Source organism: Mauremys mutica, chromosome 18 (assembly GCF_020497125.1).
Source record: "Mauremys mutica isolate MM-2020 ecotype Southern chromosome 18, ASM2049712v1, whole genome shotgun sequence".
NCBI lineage: Eukaryota > Metazoa > Chordata > Testudines > Geoemydidae > Mauremys > Mauremys mutica.
In genome coordinates this window covers 5,453,033-5,479,379 of record NC_059089.1, presented here as the reverse complement: position 1 = coordinate 5,479,379, position 26,347 = coordinate 5,453,033, and the positions used below count along the sequence as shown (strand labels likewise).

The 26,347-nt window shown below is 51.7% G+C and overlaps 1 protein-coding gene across 2 annotated transcripts; it reads right to left on the bottom strand.

Moving 5' to 3' along the window:
- Positions 1 to 555: 555 nt before the first annotated feature.
- On the bottom strand, positions 556 to 24,546 carry LOC123352727 (ectonucleoside triphosphate diphosphohydrolase 8-like). Of its 2 annotated transcripts, none has more exons than XM_044993233.1 (10): positions 24,419 to 24,546; positions 19,754 to 19,877; positions 19,099 to 19,216; positions 16,193 to 16,343; positions 14,697 to 14,856; positions 13,482 to 13,712; positions 8,625 to 8,891; positions 6,825 to 6,935; positions 6,171 to 6,311; positions 556 to 1,899 (listed from the first exon to the last, which is right to left on the bottom strand). In XM_044993233.1, the coding sequence occupies exons 2-10, from the start codon at positions 19,769 to 19,771 to the stop codon at positions 1,708 to 1,710; spliced, it is 1,389 nt and encodes a 462-aa protein (XP_044849168.1). In that variant the 5' UTR covers positions 19,772 to 19,877; positions 24,419 to 24,546; the 3' UTR covers positions 556 to 1,707. The 2 variants fall into 2 exon arrangements, with proteins under 2 accessions (XP_044849168.1, XP_044849167.1); XM_044993232.1 differs by having other exon boundaries at positions 19,746 to 19,877; positions 24,419 to 24,540.
- Positions 24,547 to 26,347: the final 1,801 nt, after the last annotated feature.

Below are 26,347 nucleotides of genomic sequence, written 5' to 3'. Positions count from 1 at the left end.
GGAGGTTGTGCAACCCATGTACACCATGGAGCCTTTGCTGGCATGGGTCTCTGCGCAGTGGCTCCGTCCCCTCACCCTGCAGCTCACTGACACTGGCCTCTGCACGGGGCAGGCTCTTTGATGACACAGCCTCTCAGCGCTGAAGGGTGCTTACCTGGAACAGGCCGAGCAGGACACTCCTGCCCTTGGTCCAGGCCTCTGTATGCTGCCTCAAACCCTTACCCACCTCCAGAGCCACTGTCAGGCACAGCCTCTCTGAGGTCACTCCCAGCCTGTACCTGGCATACCCTTTGTAAGGTCACTCAGCCCCTTGCACTGCCTGGCCCATGCCCTGCTGCCACAGCCATGGCTAGCCCAGGCACCTGAGCTGCAGCCTGCAAAAGGAAGTTGCCAGCAGGAGGGCTCCTTGTTTGGCTCTTGTTCCTCCCCTTAGACCAAAAGAGCCTGAATTAATTAACTTTTAGGGGGTGCTGTAAAAACCACTCCTCATGAGGGCTGAGGGGGTGGCTGGCTGGCTGGAGTGGGGTGACGCTCTCTGTTGCTGGGAATTCCTGGATGGTCCCTTGGAGTTGGTTTAGTTGAGTAGGAGCCTGTGATGCTGTTGGAGGGAGTGTTTTTGTGAAGAGGTGTCTATGTGCCTAGAGCTGAGGTTTTGGAGTGGGGTGGTGGGTTTTATTTAAATCAAATCTATATATATGGGGCCAGTGGACGCAGCCTTTGCAATGTTCAGATCAGCTGCTCATTATTTTCTTTTCTCTGAAATTCCAATAAATATTTCTAAAATAACTGACTTTGATCCTGAGACAAAGTGGTCCAATGAAAGATATTTCCTTCCCCAACTTCTGTTGGTGCGTGAGACAAGGTTTTGAGCTGCACAGAGCTCTTCTGCAGGTCTGGGAAGGTACTGCCTAACATGCACAAAGAAAACAAAGGAGGCAGGAACAGTTGATCCCACAGTGTGGGGGGGAGGGCAAGGCACTGAGAAGGCTGTTGTCTTCTTGCCAGAGTGCTACCACATACCTGCGGGCATCATTCCGGGCACAAAAGGGCTAACAGACTACATGACTTAAAGGTACAGGGTCCCATCCTGATCTGCCAGAGCACACGCCTTCCTCGCACTCAGGATCCATGCCTACATGCGTGGCTGGCCCTCCTGCTGCTGGTGCAAGAATCTGTCTCCGATCCTGCAGTGAGAGTCAGAGGGCGCATTAGCATCATCCAGCCTGATCTCCCGTATAACACAGGCCGTCCAGCCACACTCCTGGACTCCAGCACTGTACCCATGGCTTCTAAGTGAGCTAGAGCATGTCTAGAAAGACAGCCAGTCTTGACTGAAAGATGTCACGCGATGGGAAACTCCCCCATATATTTAGGCAGTGATTAATTACTCTCCCTATTTTAAAAAAATGCCGCCTTTCTAGTTCGAATTGGTCTAGTTCAGCTTCCAGCCATTGGCTCTCAGTCATCCTTTGTCTGCTCGGTTAAAGAGACTTCTCTGATCAGAGCTCTTCCCCCAGGAGATAGTTCTAAACTCTGATCAGATCCCTCCTTGGCCTTCTTTGGAGGGAGGTGTTCACTGAGAGGAACCAGGCAGGTATCCTGAAGAGATGGCTAGTGCCTTGAAGGCCTCCCAACACTTGTCATCACTTGTGCCACTTCTCCTTTCCTGGGTTGGTGAGAGGGACTCTCCATCCATTACTCGGGCTGCTAACTGGGATTCCAGAGGCACTGGATGAGAATGGCCACCAGTGCCACTGCAGCGGTCAGGACAATAAAGAAGATGGCGGCTGCCCAGAGCCCACGCTGCTGCCCTTTCACTTGTTCGGGGGTCTCTGCCGGGATCATGTTGGTGAGGTTCAGCACATAGCCCAAGGTCCAGCCGATGTCTGTATTCGCAGCCTAGGGAAAGAGCAAGCGAGCACGTTAATGTGCTGGCAAAGTACTTGGAGTCTGGAGCCCCTGCTGCCTCCAGAGCTTGTGTGGGAGAAATTCTTGTGCCTCTCTCTGCAGGTTCTGGTCCCTGAGACCAATACAGTCCAGCCTGGTTAGCCATGTGCATCAAAGATGTATCCCCATGCAGGAGTGCTGTTACCATGGCTCTGCCCGAGGTCACTGTGCTATACAAATGCAGCCAGCAGGAGCCAGCACACCAGGAGCCTGGCATCCCCTTCTGATCCCCCCAGCTCCTACAGGGGCAGTAGAAGTGGTGCTCCTCCAGGAGTGAAAGTAACTTAGAGGACTTACCGGTACGCTGGAATCCTGAGCAGAGGGCATGGCCTCAACCAGAAGAAGTGGGGCCTTTAAATACCAGGGCCCTTTAAATCAAGATTTAAAGGCCCAGGGGCTCCGGCTGCGGCTGGGAGCCCCAAGGCTTTTAAATCACCCTGGAGCTACCAGTTGCAGAGGCGGCTGGGAGCCCTGGGGCTCCGGTGGTGATTTAAAGGGCCAGGGGCTCCGGCCGCTGCTGGTAGCCCCGGGCCCTTTAAATCACCTCCCAAGCCCTGCTGCCGGGGCCCCAGGATAGCAGCGGGCCAAAACTTTGAAAGGTCTAAATTCTGCCTTCTTCCTGTTCTACTCCTCTCATGGTACTGCTCTGCTACCTACCCCAATAAAGGAGAACTAACAACTTAAAATGCCTTGTTCAAAAATTTTAAGTAACACTTAACTTTCAAACACCTGAACAGCAAATGTAACTTCTTGTCTGCGTAGTAAACACTGGCATTTTTATCTGTTTGAATAATCAAAGTGGTGCTTTCCGGGCCTTCTTGGTTGCAAAGATTTGAACTGCTTCCTGAAGGTCCACAGTCTGGGCCAGCTCATGCTCTATTGAGATGGTTGCAAGGCCGACCAGCCTCTCCTGTGTCATTGTGGAGTGTAGATGTGTTTTTATTAACTTTCATTCACCCACGAAAGCTCATGCTCCCAAACGTCTGTTAGTCTATAAGGTGCCACAAGACTCTTTGCTGCTTCAGCAGGATCAACTCCAAAGCCTGTTCTGGAATATATGTGCACAAATAAGTTGACCACCCTCTTTCCAAATGCTTTTGTTGCTCTGGTTTTGTAGTTGGCAAGCCATTCACAGTCTTTGTTTAATCCTGAGCTGATGGTGTCAAATTTGCAGATGAACTGAAGCTCAACAGTTTCTCTTTGAAGTCTGGTCCTGAAGTTTTTTTGCTGCAGGATGGCCACCTTAAGATCTGCTATTGTGTGGCCAGGGAGGTTGAAGTGTTCTCCTACAGGTTTTTGTATATTGCCATTCCTAATATCTGATTTGTGTCCATTTATTCTTTTCCGCAGAGACTGTCCAGTTTGGCCGATGTACATAGCATAGGGGCATCCACCAATGTAATATACGCCATCATATGCCAGCAATGCCCCTCTGCTATGTACAGTGAGGAGTATAGTGAGGAGTTTTGGAATATCATACAACATCCCAAATATACTGCTGTGTTCCTTGAGCTGCATGAAACGTTCTTCAACTGACTATATTGCACAAATAGCACCTGGGTAAAGAATTCAACTTTGAATTGTTGTTTGGGGTCTCTTATGGGATTATCCCATGCCTCGTAATCAAAATGTCTTCTTCTTCGGTGACTCTTGTATTCTTGAATGGGTGGGAAAATAGCTTCAGTATGAAGTTCCTCTGCCAATTTCTGTGCACTCTTCAGAACATTTTGAAATCCCTCATCTGATCGGTAAGACTGTAGGTATGACTTTGCTTTGTCCAGTTGTTCCATTGCTCCAGATATATCAAGATCAACACCTTGGAGTCTCTTGCTTACAACATTTATTTCAAACAGTATGTCATGCCACAACACTAAGCCACACAGAAATTTGAAGTTATGTATGTTTCTGGTGATTCCATTTCCCTCTGCCATTGTTCTCCCATGAACAGTTCCTGTCATAGCATTATCCTCCATAATGGCAACTATGGCATCATCTATCTTCCCAATTTGGTGTTTGATAGGCTTTATCGCCTCCACTCGACTTTCCCATGGTGTGGCACTAGTGGCTTCAGTGTCAGAGAGGATGTTCCCAGATGTTGCTTCAAAATTTGCCATCAATGAGTTGATGCAGAGAAAAATACATAGATGCTTTGAATTATATTAAAAAATTCAGCAGCCTCACTAGAAGCTGATGCTGCATCACTGACCACCAAGTTCAATGAATGAGAATTGCATGGGACAAAAAAAGCTCGAGGGTTTAACTCTTCAATCCATGTCTGCACTCCTCTGTTCGTTCCTCTCATGTTGGCACCATTATCATAGCCCTGACCTCTCATGTCAGCTATCGCAATCCTGTATCTTCCAGCTTTTTAAGAAGCACATTTGTCATACCAGCTCCTGTAGTATCATCAATGCCAATAAATTCTAGAAAATACTCTCTGACAGTCATCATTGCAGGGACATTTTCACTAGGTTCTGTTGTTGTTACAAAACGCACCATTAAACTCATTTGTTCCATATGGCTGATGTCAGGTGTGTAGTCCAGAATAATATCTTGCTGACTTCAGATCTGCCACAATCTTCTGTTTGACTTTTGTTGCCAGTAACTGTATGATCTCATTTTTAATTGTTTTTCCAAGGTAGTGGTGTGTGTACATTTCTTGGGTGGTGACTCTTCTTAAATGCTCCTGGAGTACAGCATCAGACTCAGCCATCAGCTCTACAATTGTAAGGAAGTTTCCATTGCTTGGCACATACAGCTGATCTGAAGTGCCACGCAGTGCTAAGTTTTGGGTAGCAAGCATTTTCACAATGGCAATGAGCCTTTTCAGAACAATTTGCCAGTAAAGAAACTCTGATGCAATCGTATCTTGATGCTGATCATTTATGGTGGCCTGTAACCTCAAGCTCTTTCCACCTATGGAATGTTCTCTGGTGATTTTCTGCCTTCTCATGGCATGCCACATTTCTAGCCAGATTTTTTCAGTCCTTTGTTCCTGTAGAACCCAATGTGGCTGGAACATTAGACTGGAAGAGTTTGCAACAAAAACAGTATGTAGCATTCTGGGTTTTTGAGTACATAAGCCTCTCCACTTTGTCACCATTGGGGATTTCACACCAGTAATGTGTTGGATGGAAACTTCTATTTTCATTGTCTTTGGGGAACAAGAAGTTTTTCACTTGCTGTGGCTCATGCAGTACAAGGAAGTCCCTCAAGCTACTGCTCAAGTCGGTCCAGAGTCCTGGATCATCTAGACTTAGGACCTAAACTCAGCAGCAGCTGTTTCTTGCGCCTCCACCACACTCTTCTCTGATCTATTCTTTTCTTCAGGAATGTGCATGGTTACATCCATTTGAGATGGAGATATGGATGCTGCAGTAGCTGCCAGGTCACCTGCACTCTGACTAACTGGAAGATCAGGCATCTCCTCACCACTCATATCCTCACTGGGGTCAGAAGGCTCACTGTGAACATTTGTGTCTATGTATCTCAGGAGAGCTCCTTCCTACTTAGATAGAAAAGCTTCCTTTGCTTGCTTTCTTTTTCTAAAGGCTGCCCCAGAGGGGCATTTTCTTCTTTCACTCGTGACTGCTGTTCTGTGCCAGCTAGAGTGGCTCTCAACACTCACTTGAAGGGGACAAATAAGCAGGCTGATAGCAGGGCCTGAGTGAGGGAAGATATCAGCATCTTAAGGGCCTAACTGGCCCCTACTACTTCAGTTGACTGTCTGTTCTCCTCAAGTGGGTTCAGGGAAGCAGCAGGAAACAGGAAGCTCCCTGAGAAGCTGGTGGGAATCAGTCTAGGCTCCTGGGGGTGCTAGAGAGGTACATAAGAGGCTCCTACTCCTCTCTCTCTCTCCCTGTAGTTCCTGCTGCTTTCTGTTATTCCCTCTCACCTTTTCTCCTGCCTGCCTGTTATGTCTCTTGTGCCTTCCTTCCTCCAGCACAGCACTACACCATCTCTATGCATCTAGAGCAGAGAGAATACATATGCACCAGCAGCAGACACAATTTTCTACACTTGGGTCCTGGTGGCGCCCCCCCACAATCTGGCACCTGAGGCAACCACCTCAGTTCGCCTCAGGGTAAGGCCAGCCCTGTTAGTGGGCATAATTCTCACACTGTGTAGTGATAACTGTGGCCAAGGTTGGAGACAGCGACCCTGGGAGGAGTGGCAGTCGCTGCCAGCTGACTGCACAAGCCGAACCAACAATGTCTCTTTACCTTTTGGCGGAAATGGATGTTGCTCCACATTTGTTCGTCAAATTTGTAGCCCTCGTGTAGCAGTGTCAGGATGTAAAAGGCCGAGGGGCAGTAATTGTGTAGGCGCCCGTGACTCTCCTCTTGTGGGAAGCTGGCCTGCAGCTGAGAGAGCCATTGGGACAGACAATGCAGATAGCCGTTAGCAAGGGGCCTGCAAAAAGCCCACCTTCCCCAGTGGTGGAACAAAGGGGAACAAGCAGGATACAGTTCTATGAAACAGCTGAAGTATCTGTCTCCATTGCTTGGCCAGCAGCCCCGTTACTGGTGCAGAAACCACAGCTGGGGCAGGAAGCCCAGACCCAAGAGCCTTTTTAGCAGTGTGCTGGGACTTGGCCAGTAGTCTTACACTGAAGCTGAGATCCAAAGGGCCTGACACTTTTTGCAGTTCAGATCTGAGACTCCTGCACGCCTCCTTTCCCTCCCACTTCCTAACCTATCAGTCCCTGCACACTGCTAGGACAAGCCTTTCTGCCAGGATGTGAGGAGTGTGATTCCTACCTGCTAATGGGCCTTCAGAGCTCCTCTGCTTTGAGGCTTGTCATGCAACTCTGGGGCTTCACAGGATAATAGGCAAACACATGCTGAACTCTCGGCTGCTACCAACAAGAATCTTACCTCCTTCCAGCCTTTAGTGCAGAAGCCCCAGATGGTGGCATTGATGACACTCAGGGGCTGCTCGTTAGTCAGGTTCAGAAAATGGAATGTGTAGTAAAATCCAGAAAAGGCCTGTGCAAGAAGAGGAGAGATTAAAATCTGTCTCCTCCCAGAAAACACTGCAGAGGATCATAGCAACAATAATGAGCTTTCCCTTCTGGAGAACTCTTCATCCAAGGGGAACCCCAAAGTGCTTCATGGCAGTAATGAATTTCTCCTCACTCCACGTCTGAGGCAGGCCAGTATTATTAGCCTCATTTCACAAATGAGGAAATTGAAGCACAGTGAGGTGAAATGACTTGGTTCTGCTGTTGACTATCATTGTCACCTAAGCCAATAGTAGATCTCAGGACTGGGCACTAGAGACCTGAACCAATGCCTACAGTACTCAATGGAAAGTCTTCCAGCAATGTCATTGTGGTCTCAACTGGCATCAGTATGTAATCTACAGTACCACATGTTTGGATGCATACAAATTCTGTGACTGTAGGTGCAAAGCGAAGTTAATGCTTTTGCAGTCTGGGCATGGTTAAGGTGAAGGGCTGTATCACAGCTGAATTATTTTTGCATTTGTGAATGTAGTCTGAGATCAACAGCGTAAGAGACTGAAATTCTTTTGTAGCCAAAGAGTGGATACAGTCTGGGCAGCCAACATGCAAACTTTCTTCCTCCTACCCATGCCAGTGTGCCCGAGCTGCATCTTGGGCTAAACTATACCATCACATTGCCTGAATGGGTGTGTTTGTTTTTTTTACACATTTAAATTCTCACAATTTGATTTACAGCCAGAGCTGGCCTAAAAACAGAGGGGCTGAGGTGTGGATTTCAGGGAAGATTGCAAGATTTTGTTTCAATTAAGTTAATAGACTTTAATATCTATTCCCTGACCAGGTCTAAGCACAAAGTGGCAATGATCCTCTTTGCTTAGCATGGAATTTCTTTTGTTTTTGCTTCTGTTGTTGTTTACTTGGAAAAAGAAAACTAAGAGAATTGTGACTGATCACACACGGAAACGAAAAATGCTCCCACACCATACTCCAGAGTGCGATGGGCGCTATGGAGATGCATTGACAAGAATGAACCCCATAACAATTAAATGTGTATTCAAATCCATGCGCAGAGCGCCTCTGGAGGCCCTTATGATCACAGATGGAGATATGATACAACATGGTAAGCTTCAAACATGCATGTGCAGATTGGCCTTGGCTCTAGCACAAAATTGGGGCAGCTGCATGTGTCCTGTACTAAGGGCTGCTTTGAAAGTGACCCTCATTCCTCGGCTGTGGTTGGCAGTGCATAGCCCCCGTACGTCATGCTAATGGCACAACTCCCTTGGGGCCCTTCAGTGGCAGGAGTGTTTCCCAGGGCAGACAGATCACAGGAGTGACCCCGGAGGATTCTGCTGGAAGGCGGAAGGCAGCGTTATTACATTAACAGCCATGAATGGCACACAGAGCTGGGATGGGGCGAGTTTGTTTCACTCTGCTCATGACCCGTCCTCCCCTCTGGGGAAGAACAGCCCCTGCACATAGGCCCAGCAGATTTTCAAACATCTCCTCCATAGCTTCATGGGTCCTAATGGGGATCTTGGCATTTATCCCAGGTCAAGTTTAGCTGGGGGTTACGCACACACACTGATACAGCCTCCCTCCAGTTTAGCTATTGCCTTCTCTATCTCCACAGTCCTGTTGTGACCAGGCAGTACAGTGTGACTCCCACCAGTGTGGTAGCCCGCTAGAAGAGAAGGGAAGGCTCCCTTACGAAGAACTGCCCATGCTCCGGCGGCTGGTAGACCCCATTGAACCCGCACGTCCTGTTGGCTCCACAGGCTGTGAAGTTGAAGAGTTTCTGGATGGCACTCCTGCACTCCGCTGGGGCTCCTGTCCCCTGCACCGTGAGGATCTGGCTGGGGTCATGTGCAGCTGGTGCTGGGACGCAGGGACTGTCATACAGGGCAGCGGCAGTGATGTTCTCCTCGTATCCCTTGGGGTAGCACGGGTGGGAGATCTGCTGAGAGGTGAGGTTCTCCTAGAGAGAGGGGAACCCATTAGCAGCTCTCAGGCTAGGGATAGCAGCCAAACCCCTTCCCTCCCTACCTCTTCCCCATCCCCTCCAGCTTGGCACTTCTGAAAGAGTGGCAGCTAAACCCTTATAGGAAAGTCCTATAGGCTTTAGAAGAAAACAAGAACTGTCCTATGGGTTTTCTTATCCATCCCATTGTATGTGACATTCTATGTATAGAATGCCCATGCAAACCCCACTCTGGGTATCTGACCAGCTCTCTCACTAGTGGCAGGCCAGGCTCTGCCTGGCCTCAGAGGTGACACACACATGATGGCAAGGAAGTCAATGCTCCTTTGGCACCTCACCCTACTCTGCTTTTGTCACATGCTCCTCCCAGAGCTCTGCAGCCCCAGCCCACCCAGGTCTTCATCTCCACTCCACTCCCCAAGCCTCCATGCCTCTTTGGGATCCAACCTGACAGCTATCTGTGCGACGTCAGGACCCAGATCCCAGAGTCCCGACCCTGCACGTCTTCACACAGAACCCGGGGGGGGGGGTGCTCAGGGCTGTTGTACTTCAGTACAAACAGGGGTATGAGCGAACTCAAGCCAGCTACCTCTAGCTGTTGCCTGTGCACTGAGCAGTGCTGAGTTACCCCCTTGCACACCAGGTCCCTTATGCAAGGTAAGAAGAGTGGACCGAAGCACCAGCCTGGCAGACCTTCCCCTTAGGCCTCACTCATCCCAGCACCAGGACTGGGCTCCCCTGCTTGCCACGTCTTGTGTGGATGTCTCTGCACAGCCCTTCTCATGTGCCCTGCATAGGACACAGCCCTGGGTGTCGGAGCCTGGCGGAGCACGGGACAGTCTCTCTGGTACCAGAGCACTGCCCAGGCTGGGGAGTTTCAAGGGAAGAAGTAAAGTAACATCCATGGCTTCTTGCTACTTCCATCTGGAACACATGGGTGGAGCCAGGCTGTCAGGGGAAGGACGTCAGGAGTAGAAAGGTGACACATGGTGGGCTGCTGTCCTCCAGCGTACGGGTGGAAAATCATTGCCGCAGCCTATACAGCTCCCCCATTGCTGGCTGCATGGTGCAGCTGCTGTGGCATGCGAGGGGTTAATACAAATCCCAAGGCAGAGAGCGAGAGCTGTTGTGTAGCTGACTGGGCTATAGGATCTGCCCCTATTGATCTCCCTGGGTGCTGCTGCAGATTGTTAGCACAGTGTCAAGTCCAAGGACTAGCCAGCAAGAGGGGAGGGGGGAAGATGGAGTCATAAATCACGTAACTATGAGTCACACCCTCAGTCTGTGATAGCTGGGAGTTTCCAGGGCATAGGAGAAAGAAGGGGAACCCTGCCTCACTGGGGCTTTTCTCTAGTACTTGCTCAGTTTCACAGATAAAGTCTCTGTTTTGCCTGGTCTATGCTCTGAAGAAAAGCAGTTGGCAAAGAGTCCCTGTCCACCCAACTTGACAATCGCCTGATGCTCTCAGAGATTTTCATACTCTTCTCTGGCAGGTCAGAGCCATTTATAATTTGGTTACCCATTTGTTGATGTACACAGGGTCTGCATGAGCTCTAGCCTGACATCTAGGGATGCGTTGGCGAAGAAGACTTCATGAACCAACTTTGTTTGCGCAGACACACGCACTCTCCCATGGCACACAACAGGCTGGGCCTGCTTTGCCCAAATGATCACTTTGGGCTGGTGTTGGATCACAAGTCACTTTGTTATTGGAGGCAGGGGTAATAAAGGGTTGTTCATGGGCGGCGAGTATCAAAGGCAGGGGAAGGCTCAGCCTAGCCAAACTGCCTGCATGGCCCCGACCACACTCCACCTCCAGGACCCCTCCTGTTTCCCCGTCGTTCTCTGCTGTGGGGCCCAGGCCAGTGGCACTGGGACCAGGGGAGTCGGGGGCCATAGCCCTCCCACTGTCACTTGGCCCGTCCACTTTTCGCTGGGGCAGACCCTGCCCCCTTCCCCTCCTCTTCCCCCCGAGGCCCCACATCCCAGCTAGGCCAGCGCGGAGCCCAGCTAGGGAGCCTGGGCAGCTCTAGGATGGGGGCAGCCCCCGGCTCATGTCTCTGGCTGCCTGGGGCAGGGCGGGGTCCGTGACTCCACGCCGGCTCCTTCAGCTCTCCCCGACCTGGCTCCAGCCGGGGCGGGTGGGGCCTTGGAGCTGCAGCCCAGCCATGATAAGATCCCTGTGGGCATCTGTGAGGAGAAGTGGAGTCGTGGACCCTCCTCCTTCCCTGGGTAGGCAGGGAGCCTTGGGGACGGGGACATGGGCTGGGGGCTGCTCCAGCCCCCCACACCGCAGGCAGGTAAAGGGTCTGCTGCAGCTCCCCGCAGCTGCCTGCCCAACTCTTATCTTGGCCAGGCTGTGACTCTGAGCTCCCCCCCTTGCCTCCTCCAGCCGGAGCCGGGTCAGAGAGAGCTGTGCCGGCAGCTGTGGAGAGCCAGGGTTCCTCCACCTGCCCTGCGTGTGGAGCCTGGGACAAGGGCAGGGGGCTGCCTGCCTTTGCCTCCAGCTCGGGCAGGGGCCCTTGGCTCCGCCCCATTTTTGGGAGGGCTCCGGTGCCCTGGCTGGGGCTAGTGGGGGCCAGCCTGCAGCCAGGGACTCTGGGCGGCTGGAGCCAGTGCTTGTGCCACCCGCCCACCTGGGGATGGGGGCCGTGCTGCCCGTCCTCCCCGCGCTCCAGGGGTGGGGGTGCTGCCCACCTGCTGCACTAGGGACCACGATCAGCTGCCTGCTTGCCTGTCCGCCTGCTGCTCTGGGGCTCGGGCTGGGGGCAATGCTGGCTGCCTGCCCACCAGGGCTCCAGCAGGGGAAGGGGGGTAGGATGGATGGGGCCCCAGGCAGAAGGAGCAGGCTGGCCGGGGACTAGCCTCCCCAAGTCCGTGGTTCACCTGCCACCCATGCGGTTGTTATCCTTGTTGTATGAATCAAGAGGGGTGCCAAAACCCAGGGGAGTTGAGAGAGGGTGGGGACAAGTCTCTGGTGGTGTGGGTGCTGCCTAAGAGTCTCAGACACCATTTGGTTTTTCCTCTCTCTGGTGTGTAATAACAGACCTTATTAAGATACAACTGAGAGTCTTGCTGCAGACCAACAGAGCCGAAGTCACTGATAGCCAGGTCTAAGTTATTATACCTGCTCTGGGACAGTGTCTCTGATGCAAGTGACTGCCCAGTCTGCATTAGCAGTGACTCCCCGCCACCCCCCCCGCCCCGCACTAACAGCTGAAAACACTGAGAGCTGTATTAAGTGGTCATAGAATCATAGAATAGCAGGGTTGGAAGGGACTTCAGGAGGTAGCTAATCCAACCCCCTGCTCAAAGCAGGGCCAATCCCCAACTAAATCATCCCAGCCAGGGCTTTGTCAAGCCTGACCCTTAAAAGTCTGTGGTGGCCTTCAAGACATCCCAGAGGGTGCAGATTTGAGTGGCGGTGAGTGGCCAGCGGAGTGGCTGATGCCAGAGTGAATGCCTGGACAGTGGAGAGAGCAAGGGGCCTTCCCCTCTCCTCCCCACCAGCATGGGAGGTGAACGCACACAGATGCACCTCTGAACTCTGGATCTTCACTGACCAAGGAGAACAACTATGGGTGGGGAGTGGTGGAGGGAGAAGGGAACTCCCTGACTGGATGACAAACTTGAAAACAGATAAATAAGAAAATGTGACTCACAAACACTGGGACTGGCATAAATTCCAGACAAATAATTGTTGAGGCTAAAGTTTGAGAAGCTGCTGTACATTTTCATGAATACGTTTTCATGGATAAGCTGGTGGGCCAAGGAATTAAGTGAGCCACAAATAACAGCAGGGCAAGGCCACTACATGTTAGTCAACTATTGCTTGATTCATCCAGATTCAGTACATGCCTGCCTGCAACTTTTTAAATATTTAATGGAGGGTTCTGCACTCTTCTGCTCTTGCCCCGTCCTGTGCCTGATGTGCGGCCAGCATGCATTTATCATTGCATTGGAAGCAGTGCAGCAGGTGTGTGCTGCGGGGACACAACTGCTGTAGTTAGCCACATGGCATGTGTGTGTCACTCTGCTCTATCCAGACAGTAGAGCAGCAGAGCAGGGGCATTTCACAGTGGCACCTGGAGGTTTGGCAGCTGTCAAGTGTGCACCTCCCTTGGAGACTTCTGGCACTTCAGCTATTCTCTGCTACCAATCATGGTTCAGCTGACTTACTGCCCAGAAGCAGGAAGCAAGGTCTCACTGGAGAAAGACTCCTCTGGGGTAGAGAAGAGACTGGGTATCAATTTTAGTCCCGTGAAAAATTTCAGTGAAAATGAATATTTTTCTGATTTGAATGAAAAAAGCCCAAATTCCCCAAACTGATTTTTTTTTTCAGTTTGTAGCAGCTAAAAACTGAGGGGAAAAATCAGTTTTTGCGTTTTTTTTTAAAGGAAAGCCTCCAATTTTCTGACAAAAAACTTTTTTTTTCATGTATGTTCCATTTATCAAAAAGACATTTTTCGTCCAAATTTCTTTTTGACTGAAAATTGTTGAGCAGGTCTATCGGGGTTGACTATAAGATAGTGACCTACAGAAAGTGAACGGGAAAATGCTAGTGCCTCGTACTATAATTATTTATACCTTCCTTAGGGCTGCCAGCAGCATCTTCAAGGCCTGGTCTCGCCCGTAGCAGAGGTAGCTGTGGGTATAAACGGAGTAGTTGGTCCCATACAGCCGGAAGAAGACTTCGGTGCTGTTGTCCTCAATGGTACCACTGGGCTGAAAGGTTATTTGGGTTGAGGCTCCTCCAAGATCCAGAGCTCCCAGAACCTCAGCTGACTGAGGCCGTATCCATTTCCCTGCAAAGGAGAACTGCCCCCACCAAACACTAAGGATTAATTCAGGCTGAAGAAAATCCAAGTTATAATCACTTATTAAAGATTTTGCATGTAAAGTAAACTTTGTGATGGCCTCCTGGATGCCATGTCCATATCTAGCCACACCTTCAGTGGCAGGGCATTGATCTCAATGCCCAGCCAAGGTACACAGGGCTAGATCCTCAGCTGCATGCCAGCTCCTCTTGCTGTACATCAGCCTAGATCCACTGACTGCAAAAGAGCTAAAATGATTTACGCCACCTGAAAATCTGGCCATATGAAAGCACCTTCATAGGCCGCTTTGCATGGTTTCTTTGCAGGTGATAGCAGCAGCAAAGGCACCCTATAGGAGTAGAAATATTATGTTCCAAAATCTGTAAGGTTCCAAAACTGACTGAGAGGAAAAGCACCTCTGGGTTTTAAGTTGAAAAGGAAAACAAATTGCATGAGTTTGTTACAAATGTCAACACAGATATAAGTAAAGAGCAAACCTTCACTACTGCACTGGGCCGAGGGGGCGGAAACGCTAACAGGGTTCTGGGGACATTACCTTCCTCCAGTTATCTGAATACGGCCTTCTGTTGCATGCAAATGCCATGGCTTGGCACAGGACAGGGCCTCCTTGAGTCCAAGCACCCCATGGATGCAATGCTGACTGCAGCTATAGCCATTTAAAGGTTTCCCTGTTGTGGAAAGACACCAGAGCCCTCCTATCAAATGAAATGCCAGCGTCCTTTGTGAGAGGTTTGCTCCCATGCCAGGGGTGTCAGGAAGCCAGCTACCAGAGCCCTGGATTCTCATGTGGTATGGGAATTCCCAACTGGAGCCAAGACAGGACAAGCCAGAGAAGGGAGCATGTCTGGGAAATGAGTGGGGCTGAGATGACCTGCCATGTTGACTCTTCGTCCAACCCGTTTTCCACAGAAAAGGAGCAGCCCAGCCAGCTAAGGTCACTTCCCCCCTCTGCCCAGGCACTGACCTTGATGAGCGTCTCCAGCAGGTAGTTGATTGTGATCCAACCAAAGGATCCTTCCTCATTCCCAGTGAGGATCCGAGCGCCACGGAAATCTACAGGGTACTGCCTTATGGTCTTGGAGACCTCTGCAAAGACCAGGTCGGCTTTTGTGCTGTTCTGCTCCCTGCGAATGGGGAGGGGAGAGATTCCACTGGGCCCCTGATGGACACAGCACACCACACATGGTGGCTGCAGGGGAGGAAGAGTTGCCCCTAGCATACAGCACTCCATTGTGGTTTCAAGGGATACTGACATTAATGTTTATTGCAAAGCGTCAGGGATGCTCAGGAGAAGGGTGAGAAGCCTCCTCCATCTGGTTACATGTCTCTTCTCAGGAGGACAGGGGGAACACAGGGAGGATCTAGAAGATCAATCAATCATGTGTTACTGAGAATGGAGGGATCAGGGATGCCCTAACCATCTCCACTGAGCAGTGTTGGTTTGTACATAGATAAAGAGGTGAATGGTTAATCTATCAGCTAGCAATAATGGCCACCTCCTACCTCACGGCCACTGCCATACCCTCCCTTTCTAGTTGTTGATCCCTATAGCGGGGTGAAGACCTGCTCCAGCCCTGACAGGGTTGGAACCAGCCCTGGGAGAGGGCTGGCAGGCTGGGAGAACAGCCCAGGCTGAGTGGGAAAACAGCCACAGCTGTGGCCACGCCCCAAACGGACTCAGCTGGCCCTATAAAGGGACTGCTGGGCTGAAGCAGTCAGTCTCTCTCTGTTTGTAGAGGGAGACGGGCCTGGCTGCAGGGGGCTAGAGACAGGGTACCTGAGTGGAGCAGGGCTGGGGAAAGGCTGGGGAGCTCCAGCCTGGAAAGCCCCAGGCTGTGGCCTAGCATAAGGCCAACAGGTACTGGGGGTTGCAGAGGGCAGCCCAGGGGTAGGCTAAGGCAGCAGGTCCAAAACCAAACCCCTTTGCCTGTGATGAGTGGCTGACACTGCAGTCTGCCCCAGTGAGTGGGGGCTAGATGGAGACTGGGCAGTAGCCAAGACTGAGGTGAAGTGGGGATAGTGGGTGGGGGTTCCCCTGGGAGGGGGAGACCCTAAGACTGGGGGGTTACTGCTGGGGGCAGCACCCCAGACAACAGGGCACTGGGTCTGGGAGGGACATGGGGGCCAGAAGACAGGTGGATCACCGGCCTGCAGAGGGCGCTCCAGAGCTGGAATGAGCTAATTCCTGGAAGTCACCAGCAGGAGGCGCCGCAGGCGTGCGTCCACACCTCTACAATCCCCCACTCTCCTCTCCTACAGCTGCTGGTTTCCCCATTGGTGGGGCCTCTGCCAGAACCACCCAGCATGGACCGTAGGAGTTCCCAGTGCCTCTCCCCCATTCCCAGCTCCATTGCACTCATTGGCGTGTATTCACTATGGTCTCTAGAGCACAGGCCTGTGTGTGGTGGGAACCGGCTTTTCCCTGTGCGGAGCTGCCCTCCTCACAGTCACGCCCGGTACCTCAGCAGCCGCATGCCCGCAGTAGCGCCCAGGTAGGTGGGCGTTTCTCTCTGTTGCTCCGCAGGGATGATCGTCATGGCCTTGTCCAGACAGGCCCTCAGGCTGGCTCCGGCCCTCGTGGGGTTGTCAGCGTAACTGGAGATCCCAGGGCCTGGAATAAAGCATCTCAGTGAGAGCCTGAGCTCAGCCAGGCACCTGAGACAGGGACTGGCAATGCTGCCAGGGCCTGGCCTCAGAGGGGGATTAGGGGTTTGTGGGGCCCTGAGCCAGAGCAAGTGGGGGCCCGTCCGCCTGCAGTCCGCTCCCCTGCTTCCCCCTGGCACTCCTGCCAGGGAGCTGGGATGGGGTGTGGGGGCTTCCCCCACTCCAGGCAAGAGTGCAGGGAGGGCAGGCAGAGGGGGGCAAACCCCCGTGCCCCGACCCCACGCCCCTGCAGGAGTGGTGGGTGGGTTGGGGCATGGAGGCACTCATTTTTCTGGGAGACCCCAATTGGGCACGGGCCCTGTTGTCTCAATGGCTAATCTGGCACTGCCTGGCCTGATACCCTGGGGCTGGAGAGCTCACAGCGAGGGTCAGACCCTGCAAATATTGGATCGTTCAGCACAATGGAGCTACCAAATGGAGCTGAACAGGAAGCAACAGCCTTGTCCCATCAAGTCACGGAGCTGAATCCAGCTCTGAGGTAACCAAAACAGAAGCATTATGATGGTGACACCAGGACTGAATGTGTCCCATTCTCTCCAGCAGCAAAAGTGAGCCCAACAAGCTCTCCCATTGGCTGGTGAAGCTCTGGGCTGGTACCATTCTTCCCCGGGGATGTTCTTGCTGAGGCAGTTTTCAGAGCTGATTGGGCTGCAGGTCACAGCACCTGAAAAGACGTCGGGTAGCCAAAAAGAGCCCAAGGCAGAGCTCCTCACCTTGGAGGAGAGGGTAAAGCTAGGAGTGATTATCACACTCATTAAACCTGCACATGATCTGTGCAATTGGCTGCATTGCCATCTGGCTCTGGTAAATGAGTCCACTTGTTGGGGTGTCTCCTTGTTTATATAAGGAGGAGAAAGGCAGGTGTTAACTTTGCAGTGAAGAATGTACAGAGTAAATATGCACAGGGGCATGAATAGTTGTGTTCATAATGGATGTGACGTAGCTGTTTGTTTGCCTCAATTAAAATCTCATTCTGTTTTCAGAGTGGTAGCTGTGTTAGTCTGTATCAGCAAAAAGAACCAGGAGTCCTTGTGGCACTTTAGAGACTAACAAATTTATTTGAGCATAAGCTTTTGTGGGCTACAGCCCACTTCATCAGATGCATGCAGTGGAAAATACAGTAGGAAGATATATATAAGCTTATGCTCAAATAAATTTGTTAGTCTCTAAGGTGCCACAAGTACTCCTCATTCTTCATTCTGTTTTGAGATTGTATTTCTGGGATTTCATCTTGATGAGATTAGCTCAGCCCCTCCCACTGGCCGAGACTGGAGCTGGAATGGGTATGTCAATATTTATCTTCCCCAGATTCCAATGGACCAACAGTTCCACTAGTTCAAGGTCACTCACACCCACAGGACCTTTGGTTTGTGCTCACTTAACCAATAACTTGGTTCCCTGTGGCCTTGGAGCCTTGTCTTTTATCCGGAGCTCTAAAGCAGAGGAATCTATGTGATACCATCAGTGCTTCCCTGTGCTTCATTCTAGGTTCACCCATGCACTGGGCATGGTCCATGCTGATTTCAGCTACTCAGTTACCCCAGGAGTGCTGGGCTAACACTCCCTGTGCTGCTCTGCCCACCCCACGGGTTCTCTTTTAATGCTGTTAAAGCCAATCTTAGTGCTAAGCTTCCCACTGGTCCCTGTGCTGCCACCCCTCAGCCCATAGGTGCCAACTTTTCCCAGCACAGGTGGGTGCTTTCCCCCAGCCCCGCCCTGACTCCACCCCTGCCCCACCCCCTCCTGCCCTGCCCCCATTCCACCCCCTTCCCCAAAATCCCCACCCCAACTCCGCCCCCTCCCTGCCCTTATTGCACTCCTTCCCCAAATCCCTGCCCCGGCCCTGCCTCTTCCTGGAGTGCACTGCATTCCCCTTCCTCCCCCCTCCCTCCCAGGGCTTGCTGGGGCGAAACAGCTGTTTGGTGGTGGCAAGCACTGGCGGCTAGGAGGAGAAGCAGGGATGCAGCGCGCTTAGGGGAGGAGGCGGAGTGGAAGTGAGCTGGGGTGGGGAGCTGCTGGTGGGTGCAGAGCACCCACCAATTTTTCCCCATGGGTGCGCTAGCCCCGCAGCATGCACAGAGTTGGTGCCTATGGCTCAGCCCTGTGCTGCAATACACCTCTCTGTCCCAGTCTTGCCTCACCCGGCTCTGCTTACACATCTCAGCCCTAACTAGCAGTCCTCACTCAGCTCTGCTTGTGCACCTCAGTTGTAACCGTCAGCTGCCCTGCTGGTCCACTTATGGGTCCCCTCCCCCCACAGCTGTGCAAATGCCCCTCAATCCCTATCTGCAGCCCCCCTGCTAACCCAGCCCTGGGCCTCTCATGCCCAGACTGACCATTGTGTCAAAGCTGAACAGTGATTTTGGGATATGGACAAACATTGAGGGGGTTGGGACTGAGAACCAGCAAACTCATTTCACTGATAATCCAGCCCCATGTAAAGCCAGGCTGTCCAGCTAAGTGACTGTCATACTGCCCTGCTTAATGCTGGGTCTGTGTGTATGGAAATAACCTGTGGGTAAAGTCTTCCCTTTGCGCTAGGTCGCTCCCCCAATAAAGATGGCTTCTCCAGTGTCACAGACACCTCAGCAACCAATCAAGACCTTTCTTCCAAGCCAGCTCTCCCATTCTGCAGTACGCCCAGCACAGAGCCTCAGGGGAGAGCTCAGAGAGGAGAAACAGGAACATCTGACCACACTGACCTTGCACGGTGCAGGCCTCAGCCTGGCTGACGATGCCGGTGCCGTTCTCTTTATCCGCTGGCCACTGGTAGATGTAGAGAGCCGTGTGCGAGGAGCCGGCGTCAAACACCATCCCATACTGAAGGGGGAGCCAGGAGGGGACATGAGGTCAGAGAGCACTTTGGCTTTGGGGATTTCCCAGCTGTCCCCAGGGAGGCAGCATGGAGGGGGTAGCTGGGACCCAGCTTCACCTTGCAGGATAATACAGGGAGCTGGTGGGGACTGGCAGGCAGTGGAAGTTCAGAGGCCAGGGGCAGAGACTAGCCAGTAGCAGCTGTGTAAAGACCCCCAAGGAGCAGCATCAGGGATAAAAGCCAATATGTCTGGCTGGCTCTGAAACCACAAGCTCCTGGTGCGTGAGCTAGCAGGGAAGCCTCTGTTGGTGCTTGGCAATAGGAGATTTTGTCTCCTGTAAACCAAGCGCTAGGAGCAGTGCTGTGCCTCTGCATTGCCCAAAGTACTAGCCATGCCGGGCTATGGGGCTGTGTACAGGCATCGCCCCCACCTCACTGACAAACCCCAAACGTGCCCAAACCTCCTGTAAAGGCCTGAGCTTAACTCTTGATGGGGCATTGGCTGGATACCTGAGCTACAGCCCCAGCTCCTACCTTGGTACCTGGAGGCAGATAAACATCCTTCACACCCACAACCGCCAAGATGAGAGCAATGATGCCAGAAACAACAATGACTGCCAGGAGACACCCAACAGCAACTGCCTTGGGACTGCATCCCATGGTGACCTGCAAGATGAAGGACCCTGGCTGAGATCGGTCACATCTTTAACCCCAGCACCAGCCTTGGTAGGTATCACAAGCCAGAGAACTTCCCAATCGCCTTCCTATTTGTCCAGCTCCATATGATGGGTCTTGTGAGGCTGACAGCCCCAGGTGGGCTTGAACGAGCTCCCCTCAGCTCCCCAAAGCACTGGCGCTCTCAGATTCTCCAGGGGGCCCTTCGCTCACAGTCTGCTGGCAGACACGCCCTTCTTCCCACTTCTCAGGCCGCAAGTCACAGGAGCTTCACAGCCTGGCATTTCTAGGCCAGTGTTTTCCACCCCCCCATCCTGCTGCCCCATCACTTCCCCTCCCCCCACAGTCTGAACATTGCCTCTCACTTCTGCTCTCTAAATCAAGGAGGAACCCCCAGAGCATTGGGGCACTGGGTCTGAGCGACTCTCTGAGCCCTTTGGGATTCCCCATTCTCATGCACCTGGCAGAATCAATAAATCAGAGCAGTGAGCAATGGAGGAGGCGCGTTAGACCATCATGGCCAGGCCTTCCACTTGGGGCCCATGTTGCACCTTCTCTAGACTGCTTTGCTCGCTCTAGATTGAAATGTTCCAATGCAGGGCTGGTCTGGAAAGGGTCCGGCTCCTGCCTTGCCAGAGTGGGGGAGGGATGTGAGCTAACTCAAGTTGGTCCCCCAGCCAGAATGGGAAGGTGGCCCTGTCTGTGTCCCTGAGTTACCATCATGTACATACAGAGTGAAATCAAGAGGTGGGTGCATGGCTGTAACTAGAAAGGGTCAAAGAGGAAGACAAGTAGGCCCGTTCCCCCTTACACTTCCCAAGATAATCATCCTTCCTCCTTGAGGGTTACATGGCTCAGACAATTGCAGGCTGTCAGGACCTCATCCCAGATGCATCTCATTATTCACTCAAGCTATAAGTGCTGTAACAAGGCCAGAGTTGTGCTGCACAGCAGACCCTGGGAACCCCCAGAAGCATCACTAGACTCCGGTAAGGCTGCGTAGCCATTATCTGTCATGTACTCTGTTTGTGTGTGATCCAGTTCCCCGATGAATTCAGAGTGGGTAACCAAACACATTTGTTTCTGTACATAGTTATTGCAAAAGAACATGGACCAGTCCCAGAAACACATCCTGGCCACCTGTCCCAAAGAGCCATGCAGTGCCAAAGGATAGTCTGAAAGTCAACAGGCTGTGAACTAGAGCATGTGTGATGAGACACCTTTCCTACAACCTCAGGGCCCAATCCAGCAGAGTGCTGAGAGCCCCCAGGAAATCTTACAGACCTGCACCTCCCACTGATTGCAAGAGGTGCTCAGATCCTTCTAGGATCAGGACCTAAAATTCAGTGAGAAATCACAGCAGTATAACCAATGTGAGAAAATGACAGAGTCTGGTTTTATCTGTGCAATGGCCTACCCACCTAATACATGCAACAGCTGAGTAAAGACACTATGTTGTGCTACCTCCCCTCCCTCTCTGCCCTCCAACCCACTGCGTGGGTTCTGCTTGGTCAGGAGTTGGGCTGGAATAAACAGAAACAGAAAAGCCAGCAAGCAGGATGGGTGGTCCTAAGGCATGTTGCCTAAGGCCACAGATCCCCTATGTTCAGTTCTCAGCTGAACCACTGACTCCCTACATAATCTTGGCCAAGCTGCTTAATCTACTCTGTGCCTCTGTTTCCCTATCTGTACAATGGGGTTAGTGCTCCCGATTGTTGATGATGAGGTGCTCGGATACTATGGTGATGGGAGGTCGACCTTTTAAATCTAATACTGCCCAGCATCAGATGCAACCATTGGAGATAGGTTCCATTAGTAGGAGTTCACAGTTGTTCCCCCGTTTTGTGTTTTTTGCACTTGCTGTTTACTGAACATACATAGCATTTCACCGCACAACGGGGCGCGAAGCACAGTGCATTTTGCTGTATTGTCTTGTTGGGGGAAGATGGCCTTAGAATATGTGAAATACAGTCAGTACAAGCGTGCTGTGGTCAGGTTTTACTGCATACTTCTTGGAAGAGAGGATGTCATTGGCCAAACCGTTCCCATTGCATAGAGCTATAGAGTTCGGATGTTAAGGCCAGAAAGGACAATTGTGCTCAGTGCCTGAGCTCCTGCATAGCACAGGGAGTGAGCTGGCACACATGGAGGAAATAATCAAGCAATCAATTTGCAAACATCTAGAAGATAATAAGGTGATAAGTAACAGTGAGCATGGATTTGTCAAGAACAATTTGACAGGATAACAAGCCTTGTGGATGGGGGGGAAGCGGTAGATGTAGTGTATCTTGACTTTAGTAAAGCTTTTGATATTGTCTTGCATGACCTTCTCATAAACAAACTACGGAAATACAACCTAGATGGAGCTACAAGGTGGGTGCATAACTGGTTGGAAAACCATTCCGAGAGAGTAGTTATCAGTGGTTCACATTCACAGTCATGCTGGAAGGGCATAACGAGTGGGGTCCCACAGGGATCAGTTCTGGGTCCAGTTCTAGTCAATATCTTCATCAATGATTTAGATAATGGCATAGAAAGTACATTTAGAAAGTTTGAAGATGATACCAAGCTGGGAGGGGTTGCAAGTGCCTTGGAGGATAGGATGGACGAAAAGCTGAATATGAGTCAACAGTGTGCCCTTGTTGCCAAGAAGGCTAATGGCATTTTGGGTTGTATAAGTAGGGGCATTTCCAGCAGATCGAGGGATGTGATCATTCCCCTCTACTCAGCACTGGTGAGGCCTCATTTGGAGTACTGTGTCCAGTTTTGGGCCCCACACTACAAGAAGGATGTGGATAAATTGGAGAGAGTCCAGCGGAGGGCAACAAAAATGATTAGGGGGCTGGAGCACATGACTTATGAGGAGAGGCTGAGGGAACTGGGATTGTTTAGTCTGCAGAAGAGAAGAATGAGGGGGGATTTGATAGCTGCTTTCAACTACCTGAAAGGGGGTTCCAAAGAGGATGGATCTAGACTGTTCTCAGTGGTAGAAGATGACAGAACAAGGAGTAATGGTCTCAAATTGCAGAGGGGGAGGTTTAGGCTGGATATTAGGAAAAACTTTTTCACTGGTAGGGTGGTGAAGAACTGGAATGGGTTACCTAGGGAGGTAGTGGAATCTCCTTCCTTAGAGGTTTTTAAGGTCAGGCTTGACAAAGCCCTGGCTGGGATGATTTAGTTGGGTTTGGTCCTGCTTTGAGCAGGGGGTTGGACTAGATGACCTCCTGAGGTCCCTTCCAACCCTGAGATTCTATGATTCTGTGATTAAAATTCAAAATGATCTGAACAAACTGGAGAAATGGTCTGAAGTAAACAGGATGAAATTCAATAAGGACAAATGCAAAGTACTCAACTTAGGAAGGAACAATCAGTTGCACACATACAAAATGGGAAATGACTGCCCAGGAAGGAGTACTGTGGAAAGGGATCTGGGGGTCATAGTGGACCACAAGCTAAATATGAGTCAACAGTGTAACAGTGCTGCAAAAAACCTAAACATCATTCTGGGAAGTATTAGCAGGAGTGTTGTAAGCAAGACCAAGAAGTAATTCTTCCACTCTACTCCACGCTGATATGGCCTCAGCTGGGGTCTTGTGTCCAGTTCTGGGTGCCACATTTCAGGAAGGATGTTGACAAATTGGAGAAAGTCCAGAGAAGAGCAACAAGAATGATTAAAAGTCTAGAAAACATGACCTGTGAAGGAAGATTGAAAAAACTGGGTTTGTTTAGTCTGGAGAAGAGAAGACTGAGGGGGGACATGATAACAGTTTTAAAGTATGGAAAAGGTTGTTACAAGGAGGAGGAAGAAAAATTGTTCTTCTTAATCTCTGAGGCTAGGACAAGAAGCAATGGGCTTAAACTGCAGCAAGGGCGGTTTAGGTTGGACATTAGGAAAAACGTCCTAACTGTCAGGGTGGTTAAGCACTGGAATAAATTGCCTAAGGAGGCTGTGGAATCTCCATCCTTTGAGATTTTAAAGAGCAGGTTAGACAAACACCTGTCAGGGATGGTCTAGAGTGATAATACTTAGTCCTGCCATGAGTGCAGGGGATGGGACTAGATGACCTCTTGAGGTCCTCTCCAGTCCTACGAGTCTATGATTCTGTGATTTCTGCAGGGGTCTTTTACCCAGCTGACTTGTCAGCCAAGCTCTTTCCTAGACTCTTTCCATCTCTCACAGCCTCCCTATAACTAAGCTCTTCAGGCCACACTCTGCCCTCAGCCACACCCAGTGAAGGCTGCACTGGTTTGCACAGGGATGGCTGACCGCACCTAGTATTGCTAGCCCACTGATGATGCACAGCAGGGAACAGAACATGCACTCTCCCTTAGCCGGGCTGGAGCTGTGGTGCTAACTGGAGAGCAAAGTCCCCAAGCTCAGACTCTGATACACACGGGAAGCAGGGCGGCTGGTTGAGAAGGGGAGGGTTGTACAGAGTCACTGTTCAGCCCAGAACTGCACTTTACAGGAGCTTCCCAAGCTACCCAACTCTGCGAGGAAACCCCCCCCCCCGGAAGCCCTCGCACCTCACCTGCGCTGCCGACAAGGAGACCTTTGGGCTCACACAGTGGTGCTTCTCTCCTGTGCTTGCATTAGTCCATGCTGCTGGGGCAGTGCAGTGCCGTGTGCCCGGACAGAGGCTGCCAGCACCCAGCACACCCCAAGGGAAAGTCCCCTCCCTATGGCCCACAACCAATCACCTGCCCCCTGGAAGCAGGCCAGGGGCCCTGACAGCCTCTCCCTGTCAGGCCCAGGTGACGCAGCAGGTGAGGGGATGGCTGGACTATTTACCTACAGAAACAGGGCTTTGGTTTTAACCGCTTCACTGCTGGAGGAGGAGCCAGGCAGCAGGGCTAGGGGAATCTCGCTTTGTCCTTTGGATGCTGCCAGGCCTGATCCAATCCGGAGCCTCACCTGCAGCAGGAGGGGACATTCTTGTGGAAACTGCTCCGTGGGTCCCTGCACTTTCTGACAGCAGTGAAAGGGCTAACGTGGCTATTCCCTGAATCAGCTGTAAATGTGCTAGCCAGAGCGGGAGGTTACCCTGCACCACTTACAAGAATCCCAGGGCCTGGGGGGCAGGGAGCCCCTGTGGAAACAATGTCTTCAATCCATATTAAGTTGCAGGCCCCGTGCTTTAAAAGAGGCCTCCTGCCTCAGGCCCTCAATCTGTGGGGCAGGATGATCTGCTGTTGCTGGACAGTGCAAATAGAGAGATAAGACCTCAGTCCCAAGCTGCTATTCAAGTCCTGTCTTCTCCCTCTCCCCCAACCTCTGCCAATATCTCTCAGTCCTGACTTGCAGCCCTCCTACCATTGCTACACTCTCCCTCCCCCTGCCCCACGCTCTGCCAATGCCCTTCAACCCCAGCCTGCAGCCTCCCTGCTATTCCACTGCTAAGCCTTTTGACCAGAGATTGCACCTCATGCTGTGTTCAGGGTCACGCTCTGTGGTCTCCCCCAGGCTTTGCTAGAGGATTGAGGCAGTGCAGCCCAGTGGGCAGAGCACTTGACTGAAACTCAGGAGACCTGGCTTCACTGTATGGATCTGCTGTGACCACGTTTTCTCTGTCTTCCTTCCCATTTCCTGCCTATTGACACCAAGTTCTTCAGGACAGGGACTGTCTGTGTCTGTGCAGAGCCTGCACAATGGGGCCATCATCTTCCTTGGGGCCTCTCGGTGCCCTGTCACTATTATTGCTAATCCCCGAGTGCTCACGGGCCTAGAGTCATTTCCCCTTCACCAGGGCACTAACCCCAAGGTTGGCTGCTAGCCATTGAGGAGGCAGCTTCATCCAAGCAGCACATGCTTCTGAGATACTGTGTGTGTGTGTTTGTGTGAGTGTGTGCGCTATAGCCAAGCAACACCTTGCCAAACAGCAGCCAATTTAACCCCTCCACTGCTAGATTCTCCTTCATGCTCCACTGCCAGCAATGGACCACGCTGGTGCATTCGCAGGGATGTTCTGTCACATGTACCCAGCATGTCTGGGGACTGTGAGGCTGACCATGGTGCAGCGAAGATCCGGTTACTGCCATGGGGCCCTTCTGCAAACTTCAGGGCTGGGTGAGAGGTGGAACTGGCACTTCCTGCCTTTCTCTTGCCACTCAGCTGTTGCCCCTCCTGTCTCCTGGCAGGGTGGAGTAGTTCCCCCACTCACCATGAGACTCTCAGCGTGAGATGTACTCAGTGCTGTCGCTGCTCACCCACAGGTGTGCCGGAACTGTAATGTGACCCCCCCGCATGGCCTCCCCTTTCTCAGGGCCCTGTTACATTCACATTGTTGCTTGAGGTGGTCTCTCTCGCAGATGTGCACCCTCAGACCACAGAGCTGCAGGGTGGGAGGGTAAGGGGGGGGCTGGCTGAGTGCACGTGTGTGTGTGTGGTGTGGGGGGGTGTCATTCCATGAGTTCCAGGCCCCATATCCCCTGCGCGATTGCTTTGGGCTATGTGGAAAGTC

Coding starts and splice junctions, on each gene's coding strand:
- LOC123352727 (XM_044993232.1), bottom strand. CDS start 19,871: ATGGGATGCAGTCCCAAGGCAGTTGCTGTTGGGTGTCTCCTGGCAGTC. Junction 14,857..16,192: donor GCGGGCATGCGGCTGCTGAG/GTACCGGGCGTG, acceptor CCCCATTCGCAG/GGAGCAGAACAGCACAAAAG. Junction 8,892..13,481: donor TGCTGGCAGCCCTAAGGAAG/GTATAAATAATT, acceptor CCCTCTCTCTAG/GAGAACCTCACCTCTCAGCA.